The 10,191-nt window shown below is 45.9% G+C and overlaps 1 protein-coding gene across 4 annotated transcripts in view; it reads right to left on the bottom strand.

The window, feature by feature from the left end:
* SLC4A11 (solute carrier family 4 member 11) overlaps positions 1 to 10,191 on the bottom strand; it is a 217,339-nt gene that overhangs the window by 80,502 nt on the left and 126,646 nt on the right. For all 4 annotated transcript variants that reach the window (XM_019552988.1, XM_019552989.1, XM_019552992.1 and 1 more), the window contains exons 4-5: positions 8,697 to 8,743; positions 47 to 278 (exon numbers count right to left, since the gene is read on the bottom strand). In XM_019552988.1, coding sequence (XP_019408533.1) covers positions 47 to 278; positions 8,697 to 8,743 — 279 coding nt within the window. The remainder of the gene's footprint in view (positions 1 to 46; positions 279 to 8,696; positions 8,744 to 10,191) is intronic.

Genomic DNA, 10,191 nt, shown 5'->3' with positions numbered 1-10,191 from the left:
AAATGTTTTTGATACAAATAAAAAACATGGAAAAAAAGGTAGTTACCATTCCCTTCCCGAGGGGTTCCTGAATCAGTAAATAAAGTGCTCATGATTTTTTCAAAGTTGCAGCTTGGCTCCATGTTGTCAGGATCTTCCGCAAAGTGTTTCAGCATTTCCCGCAGCACGTCATCCAAGGAAGTAGCCGTTTCATCCAGGATGATGCTAGCTCGGGCCAGGAATCCGTCCAGGTCCCGGTGGGCTCGGACTTCCTCCTCGAAGTTCTTTAATTTCAGGTACTGCGTGAAGACGGCACCTCGTTAGACACCCCACGTGCTTCTCCCGTGCGACGGCAGACTGCTAGATCACCTGCCTCCCCCATGCAGAGTTAGCTACGAAGCCAGAGTTTAAGGTTATATTTGTCTCATTAGGCAGTAAGTTGTTCTGCTGTTGCTAATAAATTTTTGATCGCATGGTAAGTGGACAAGCTGGACAATGTGGGCAATTCTTTAATCTGGCAACATCCCCTCTGGTAGGGACAGCGAGGCCTGAGTGAAGCAGGTGGAGCAGAGATGCCCTGGACCAAACGTAGCATCTGACAACGTAGGATGTCACCTATGAAAGCTCACGCCCCCTACACCAACTGGCCTCCAAGGAGCCATCCTAGCCTGCCTCGATCTGAAGATTTTAAATACCTTACCAAGCTCTGAATCTTTTAAGAGTGAAGCATTTCCTTTTTATAAAAGTTATCCAGGTTGTAGCCATATTGGTCTAGTGGCAAAAGGAAAAAATCGGGACTCGTGGTAGAGGTGATATCCAGTTAGGAAAAAAAAAAACGCTAGATTTTTGCCATCTAGAATGTTTTGTTGTTGTTGCAAAAATCTCGTTGGTTTAATAAAAGATATCACCTCTACCATGAGTCCCGATACATTTTTATAAATGAACTGGAGATCCAAACTACCAAGGCTCATTCATCTCTGCGTGGAAGGTCAGCACGATGTCTGGGTAGCACTTAAGCCCTGACGTCAGAAGTCTAACATTTAGTGTTACTGCCCAAGAGAAGCAAAGTGCAAAGATTAGGCTAAAAGCCTAAATGTATAAAAAGGCGGCACATTTTTTTTTTAAAAAAAAAGCTTCAAATAATTTATAGCAACAGGCTAAGGCTAGAAGTATCTTGAGCTCAACAACGCTCTCCTTATAGATCAGGCAGCCAAGACCTGCTTGTACATTTCCGAAAAGTTGCAAGGCTTGCACTGGGAAGTGATGTAGGATGCGAGCAAACAAGACCGAAGAAGAAAATACAAACCCCCCCCCAAAAAACCCAAACCAGCCTGCTCTTCTCAAAGGAGACCAATGCCTATCAAGGTTGAGTTTCGTGCAACAAGCTACCGAACAGTACCGGACACGACTGAGCACCACGCTCCCGGTCTACTGCCAGGGACCACTCTCAGCCTCAATGAAACGGCTCCAGAAACCAACTGAGAACACAGCCAGGCTAGGTTACACGACCTTTCCTTACCTTCCGAGCCATTTCTCTGCAAACTGAGTTATCCTAAAACCTGCCTCGCTTACTGAGCTGCAAAGCCCACTCCTGTCAACGGCACTTAAGAGGCCCTGAGCACCCACAGACGCCGACTCTAAAAACAAAACAAAAAAAGCACTTAGAGGGTTTCGGGCCAAAGGGACAAAAAAGTTTCCACGTACTCAGAGTCAAGTTTTTTTTTGCTGTGCAAGAGGAATTAGGACCCCGCACACAGTTTCCAAAACAGACTCAGGTACTTTGGAGCCCATGTCGATGGAAAATAGGCTCCAAATCCCTAAACGCTCGATGTTTTTAAAAGCCATTTAGGCATCTAGTGACCACAAAAATCAAAAGTGCTTGTGTACCTTTAAAAAAAATCTAGCCTCATGGCACTCTGGAAGGAGGAGGCTTGGGGGAAAAAGTTTCCTGATGATCCTTATTGTGAGGGTCCACCTTTCGACTCCGATGCAACAAAATGCTACTACCCCCTTTCCATTTCAAAGCCTAACACAAAGTGCACAATTCTCTAGCATTTTACTAATGACTGCAATTACCAAGGCAGCTATCAACTTGTCAATACAAGCGCCACAGCCATTGCAATTAACACTGTTTTACTTTGCACCAATCAATTTCTCACGCGGAATCATTTGCATGGAGGAGGACTTAAAATTTATAACCAACAAGGCTTTCCTTGGCTCAAAGCCTTCATTTGCCATCTGTTCAGAAGGGTCGGACTGAATCGCTACTTCTTTTTCACATCGGGGAGGTCCTGTTAAGTAAGGGGTCTGCATCCTGGGTCCTGCACATATGAAGCAGCACAAAGGTTGGGAGCTCTCTGGTGCAGGCACCGGCCCGTGTAGCAAAGAGGTTTCGAAGGTGGACAAACCAGAGGTGGTTCGTGAGGGTAAAGCAATAGTTTAACAGGAATCCTAATTACTTGATCAATGCCTGATGGGGGTTATTTGCAGGCAGCTCTGTACAAATGAAGTCTGAAGCAATGCTGCAATATGCAGATCCCCTTCCCTCCAGAAGGACAGGATGGGAAGCGTCTCTAGGAAAGCCAGACTGATGAGCAATAAAAGCGACTAGAATGAAACCTGTGGGTCGGCAGAGTGAGAGACAGGTTCAATGTGAAAAAAAAAGGATTTCATCCTCAGAGTCCTGCTTTCACAAGGACTGCAGCTGCTTTCCACACATTACTCGAAAAGACTCTGGAGATGCAGAGCATCCCGCTCAAGCGCAGGCTCTAGCGTCTTGATCCAAGGGAAGTCCTATCCGCTCCCACCGCTGGTGGGTTCGAAGAGCAGGCTCAGCTGCGCGTCACCAAACGGAGGAACCGGACAAAGAGCCCATCCCTGCGGGCTTGACCAGAAGGAGCTCCTGGCAGAAGAAAACGCCAGAGGTCTCATGGCAAGTCCCGAGTTTAAGGGATGACTCGGGAAGTCAGGAAAGCAGCATACAAGTCCATGCATTGTCACAGATCCCTCCCTACTGTGGGCAAGTCAAGTCATTCGGTTCTTCGAGTCCATATCCATGACATGGGGGTAACAGCCCCTTACCAATACCCCTGCAGGGTAAATGGACAAAACAGATTAAAAGACCCTCTGATTGGAGGTGTAACCACTTAACGTTAAAAAGGAGACCTCTTTGGTATACAAGACATGCATAGAGAGTGCTGTACTGGATTGCCTTGATTATAAGTTAACCCTACATAGAGAAAATGTTTAATTTGTAGGTTCAGTTTTAAGAGAAAAATCTCCCCCCACCCTCTGAACACACATCTGTCTTTGTGAGACAGTCAAATCAAAAAGTAGGTGTTACAGCAAGTTACAGCCAGATTACTGGTGCCAATTAGAGATAAACCTCAATTTTTATGTTTTTTGTTTGGTTTTTTTTTGTTTTTTTTTTTGGAGGAAAAGAGGTCGACATAGCTGGAATAATATAGTAGTTGGAAGTGCCAGGACATGGATACTCTGAACTTATCCCATGGACACAACGTTCGTGTTTGTTCAAGCACAGACCATTTGTGAAGGAGCAGACATTAATCTCTCTCAAGAAGGCCCATCTCAATGGGATGCTTCACGCTCAAGTCTACTTAATGACAAGGCTCTTTCAAAATGGCAGCTCGTAGAAAAAACGAAAATAACCAAACTCCTTTACACATCTAAAAGGTCACTGCAGCATGATGCACCCCAAGCCGTCTTTGCGGAAAGAGAACGGGTCTTTCAAAAGGTTGAAGTATTTACAGGAATAGAAGAAAGGGACTTAAAACTCCTTCCCCACTTCATCAGCCACAGCAGTGGTTCCTTAGCCAAGAAGACGTATGGGTTTCCATATATGATCTCCCTACAACAAAGCTCTGATTGCTTATCTAAGATGATCCAACGTTGCATAGCTGCTGAGCTGCTGCTGTTTTGGCAACTGGATCCATCGTGCAAATGCCGAAAGAATGTTTCGCAAAGGTGTGCCAAAAATTTGTTCTCAGGCGTGCTACTCCCTAAGCTTTGCCCACTGTCACAGTTGCTCAAGGCAGATCACTAGAAATCCAGCAAGATTTCTGTAAACGGGTTCATATCCTTCCAACAACCTTTGGCTACCATTCTTTTCACGCTTATGGGGCACATAAGCTTAGCACCAGCTGGGGGGCAAGAACTTCCTTTCTTTGAAATCAGACTATGCAAAGAAGTGGCATAAAGGGAGTTTGCGCATGGCCCGTGCATCTCCACCAGCTACTGCCCAAGGCAAGCCACTAAAGTAAGAGTGTTGGTATGCTGAGAACAAGCAGCGTCAGACACACCACTCCGTCCCAGAGAATTAAATTGGAAAACAAACACTAAAGAGGACAAGTAAAGCTTTACACTGGATACCTGAAGTCAGCGGAACCGATATGCTAGCCCCAGAAGTTAGCTCTCCTTTGACATCGGGTCCGAAAAGTCACTTTGACACATGCACGGACGTGAACGTGAGCAGCGAGATTAGTGCTGTGTATGCAACTCGGGATGGAGCCTTTCCAAACTGGTTTTTGAAGAACAACAGATCAGCTCTTTCAATATACTTGCTGGGAAAGGGTATTTGGGAACCTGTTTTTCCTAGGCAGCAGCTGATGGAGAGACCATACAAAAAGCACCGGGAAGGCTATTCTGCTATAGGGTGCTCAGGGACGCATTATCTGACAACCGATGCACCCGAGTTTACCAGAATGCATTAAAAAATAAAAAAATAAAATGCGGTCACAGCCTTTAAAACACCTGAACTGGTCTCTAATTGTAGGACTACATCGCTGCCATAGCACTCTGGAGATCACCAGAAAGAAGCATGACCAAGCCATCCAACTCTTGCGTTACACAGACCGAGCCCAGAAGAGAGGCAGTGAAACGCACCCCGCCCCCCCCCAAGTGGTCTGGACACCTATCCCAACATGAATGGTGGGGAACATCCTGGGTTGGGGGGGGAGGGGGCGGGTCTTTACTGCTTCATTTCTGGACTTAGAAGCATGGCCCTGCTCACCACATGCCAAGTAATGTACTCAAGAGTGTTATAGGATTGGGGCAGGGGGTTGGACTCTAAGTCCCTTCTGACCCTAGAAATCTGTGGCTGTCTTTTCACCTGCAAAATCAGCCCAACAGGCTGTCCTAATGGCAATACTAAGGACAGCCTAGCTGAAGAAGAGACAATTTAACAAATCCTGTGCCCCTGAGCAGCAAACGGAAGGAGCCGTTTGTTCAGCCAGCCCTGGAGATGGCAGACAAGAAACGGACACCCTGGAAGATAGTAGTGTCCCTGTAAGATGCTCGTGGCGTAAGTGGGTCTATGGGGAAGCGGGTGCGGGACAGCTTCAGAGACGGGGAAATGCATTCTGCCTTCCTCCCAGCTGGATTTGCCCAAAATCACATGCTGGCTCACGCACAACATGCTTTGAGTTTAGGCTAATCCACACTCCTCGGCTGAACGACGCAGCATCACGCAGCAGCTTTCAAGCAGAAGCAAAAATCCACTTTAACAAAAGACAACATCTGCTCTCTCCAGGCAATTCTAATCCCTTTTCTTCATCGCCTCTGAACGCAGCCTCGCAAGCACTTTGCACCGGTCCTCCCCTGGAGGCAAACAAATTGGCAACAGAATCCTTATCTAACCCTGCAAAAGTATCTGACAGTTTGGCATTTATGATACAACAGCACACTGAAAGACTCCCAACCCTACCAGCGAGCAAGGAGGTGTGAAGCCAAACTAGGCAAAAAGCAGAACACACCAGCTGCCACATACCCTAATTTCTCACACACCACGCACCCCCAAGGCAGACATGGCACTTCAGTCTGCTGTCCCCAAAACAAATGGGGGGGGGGGGGGAGATTTTTCCAAAATAATGGCCATATAGTGCAGAAGCAGAGCTGAGTTCTCTGCTCACTTGGCCTTCCTTTATCACTCAGGCAAAAGGCAGTTTTAACCCTCTCACAGCTGAATTGTCACCCAGTCTTGGTAGTTTCAGCTTTTGGTCAAGAGACCGGCTGCTGCGGAAAACTAGACTCTATAGGAAGTATCTAGGACCTTGTAAAGAGCTACAAAAGAAGTGTGCAGGGCTGTGAAATAGGAGAAAGGAGACCAGGAGCAGCTAACAGCAAAACTGCTGAGGCAAGGAGAGCTTGATTAGTGGAAGATTAAGACCATTAAAAAGAGGAGAGAGGTTTGTTCAAAGCTGAGTGCAACCGCACCGTTCTTCACCTCCCCTCCACACCAGCTCTATCCCTGCTGGACTCTGCCCCTCTTTCCAGCAGCTCTATGGAGAGAAGTGAAGGAAAAGCAACAAAGAAGTCATCTTACAGCATCTCCATGCTTATATTCTGGGCAGAAAAATCAGCTTCCTTGCTAAAGGCATGCCCCCTCACTTTGGGAAGCTAATTGCGAGGAAAGGGTAAGTGTGGCATGAATAAATATAATAATTTTCTATCCTTTGCATCTTTTTCTCCTTTTTAAAAAGCAGGCCCTGATTCTCTGCTGAAAAATTCCTATTTTTGAAGGGCAGGGAAGGAAACAAGAAAACAGCATTTTCACTTGCCATCTGAAATGCTCCCCCTCCCCTCTCCCTTTTGTGGGGAGGGGAAAAGCAAGCAAACAATTCACAGTAAAACCCAGATTTCCAAATATAGGGGCTTGATGATAAGCACTTGGATAACCATCTAACAGGGCTGTGCGAAGTGGCACCGCTCCATTGCAACTTGAGTTTCGAGGGAACGGTGTTTTGTTTTGAATTTCATTTTGATTTGAAACCGCTGCTCCATTTCGCCTCGTCGAAGCAGCGCCACTGTTTCAGTTCCTCCCCCCGCGCTGTGTTCGGCTTCCCACAGCCCGGCTGCGGGAGGCAGGGAGAGCCAGGGCTCCGGTCCCGGCTGCGCCACATGGGGCTGTGGAGCCGCTGGGAGCACAGCCCTGGTTCTCCTGTCTCCCACTACCTAGCTGTTTTGAAACATTTCAACTAGCCTCATTTTGTTGTTTCAAAGCCCCTTGTTTCAATTCAATTTAGCGGTTTCAAGCTCAAAATGAGTCAAAACAGCGTCGAATCGAAACAGCCAGCCACATTTTACACAGCCCTACCATTTAAGGCACCTCAAGGCTAAATTTGAGTGTCCAAATCTGACCACATTTCAGAGAACCTATTCCTACTAATACAATCAGGAGTGAAACATTTAGACCTGGATCAAAAGCTGAATTATGCACTGGTGTTGATGGTCTGAACCCACATCCACATTCATACCCCTGAACATTTGCAAGTTTATCGCATAACTGATACATTTACACCATAGAATTAGTAGCTCCGTTAAAATAAATCAGTCAGTCAGTCAATCTGATCAACAGGAAGGGCTGGCCAGGGTTACTAAAGAGGGTGACTGCCTCAAAGTAGGCTTCAGGAGGGAACACCTAACATTTTCACCATCTTACTCACAGCTTCCATATCTTAGGCCCCCTCTACATGTTACAGGTATCACGCTATTAACTCGTTAACTGCACAATTACCTTGAGACCAGCAAGTGCTAAATACCTATCACATAAGAAAAAGCTCCAACCAGCTACAAAGTTAGACCTTGAAAACTTGTACTAACTTTACAGCTGGTTGCTACCAAGCTTTCAGTTCCACACCTAGCAGGGTCTCCCCACATCTGAAAGCCCATCAGCTGACAGGCTTTCCAGCCACATAGGTGCAACCCCCGAGCCCCGGTGGCTGCCATGGTCCGCAAGGCTCAAAGGTGGGTAAAACCCCGGACCCGTGTGAGGCTCTTGGTCCCGGCTGCACCTCACCTGCAGCCGGGAATAAGAGTCCTGTGTCTGCTGGGGCTTTGGCCTCATGCGCAGCTGGACCCAGACTCCTGCACCACAAAGGGGGCTCCCAGCCGTGGGTGCCTGCTTCTTGCAGATGTAAGGGGAGCCCAGGATTGGGCTCCCCCTACACCGGCCATAAGATGCAACTGGTCCTGCCATGCACATGTGCATGATGGTGCAGATCACGCATTAGACCTAGGCCTGCCTTTACTTGCATGTGTAGAGGGGACCTTGCAGGATCTTTAAGTGAGCAGACCACAAGTCCATCGCTCCACTGCCCTGACCCTTTCCAGGTGTTCTTCCGATTTAATGAAGGGTCTGGAGTAATGCTGTTTCTGAGGGAACCTATTCATTCCCATATTATTATTATTGTGTTAGGGCCCCTTGAGTGTAAAATAAGTGCAGTAATCTTTTCTGACTACACTGTTTCAAGGGAATTTACTTGGGCTGAACCTCCTGAAGGCAGATGCGATTAGCAGGGATAAACAGGAAACTGAATCACGGTTACAATGTCTATTGGGTGCTTTCATTTTTAAGTCTGAGAGAAGCTGAAAAGCCTGCGCTGCCAAGCTGAATGTGTGACCCCCTCCTCCCCCCACCACCTTCAGGCAGAGAAGTGGTGGACTATTTTGGTCCTAAATTGTCTGGGATAAGAATACAACAGTCAAAAACCACATTTTGATGGCAAAAGATGCCGGAAGACAGAGGGCAGGAGACAGCTTTAGGAATCTGATAACGGCACGCTTAGAGAATTAAAGCACGTGACCATGTTCTCTGTTAATTTAAAAAATTAAAAAAAAAAGTGTGGATCAAGCTCATTCCTTCAATGTGAAGTCCACTAGAGCAAGTTAAAAAGGATTAATCAACAAAAACTGCTTCTTACCTTCCGAGACGTATGTAACAACACACAGCCAGCATTTTCATTTTCAGCTGGAAAAGAATTTAAAAGGAAAAAGATGTTACAGCTGTGGGTATCATATGCTACTACTTAAACGTGAAACAGAAGCTTATCATCTTAATGGCAATGTAATAAGCTTTTACCAGCAATGACTCACTTGCGTACAAGCAATGCAAATTGTTTGTTGTGTACTGCACTGCAAGCAAACACAATGAAGCAAGTCAACAAGATGCATCAAGGTCTTAGGAAAGTTTGACATTGTCCATTAGCAACGACACTTCCACTCCCCCAACCCACTAAGTAGCACCAAACTAAATCCTGCTAACCTATTTTTTCCCCCCATGTTACTGACAATGTTTCTGGGGATCGCTGCAAACACCCCTCCCGCCTACCTCCACGCAGCCACCCACCTAATCTCCGTCCTGTTTTTTGGATCCACTTGCCAAAAAAAAAAAAAAAAAAAAATCCACATCGCCGCTCCCCCTTGGCAGTAGCACACTGAAACAAGACTGAGTGGCATGATGATTTCATGACAAAAATGGTAAACAATCTGTGCCACCTGCTATTAACTTATAATGGCCCGATTTGTGGCATTAGACAACATTAAGCACTGCAAAATAACTGGGGGGTTTTTTGAGTTTTTTTTTTTTTTTTCCAGGCATACTGTTATACCAAAACCAAAAGGGCACTGAAGAAATAATTGCGCGTGTTCACCTTGTAAACATGTTCTTTGTTTCCCATCCTAAACCAGCGATTAAATAGGCACGACTACAGTAAGGAGATCAGGTTACCGAGAAGTAAACAAAGTTTCTGCCCACTTTCTTGAATCGGCAGAAGCAAATAAATGCAACAAACTTGTGTGATGAGCCAAGGAACACCTCTTGAAGCCTCCCTCTCTCATAAGGTTCGGATTGTATTTGGAAGAGGTTGCCGATTGCTAACATACTACGCAATGCATCCAACCGCTTGTGGACACTAACCGAAGACAGTACATTAGGTCTAAATTATATTCTAGAAGTATGGATTTCTCTCTGTTGAACTGTACTCTTGGCTGTACTGAAAACGATAGAGCGTGCGTGCACACCTGGGATTATAAACCAACCTTACATACAAGATGAACCCACATTTTCAGGTTTAGTTTTGGGAAAGGAATTATTTGCCCAAATAAGTTGATAACCACAGAAAGTCTTTGGATCCTACTGCCCTAGCAAAAATGCCACAGGAGAATCTAAGTAAAGAATCCATGCTAAGAAAAAAAAAAACAACTAGAATAAAAACCCACACAGACAAAAAACTTTAACTTGGGATTTATTATAATATTTTTGTGCATATAAGTCAATTATAAAGATAGGGGTGCACCAATACTGATTTTTTTGGACGACACAGATAGCCATTTATTAACCAGCCATATTGGCCAACACTATTGGATAGCCTATATGCAGCCCAGCAGCTTGGAGAGCAGCGTCCAGTCGGTAAGTCT

This window comes from Crocodylus porosus, unplaced genomic scaffold (genome assembly GCF_001723895.1).
Source record: "Crocodylus porosus isolate Cpor-Errol unplaced genomic scaffold, CroPor_comp1, whole genome shotgun sequence".
NCBI classification, from domain to species: Eukaryota; Metazoa; Chordata; order Crocodylia; family Crocodylidae; genus Crocodylus; species Crocodylus porosus.
Note: the sequence above shows the minus strand (reverse complement) of the source record. Positions and strands in the feature narration are given on the sequence as shown.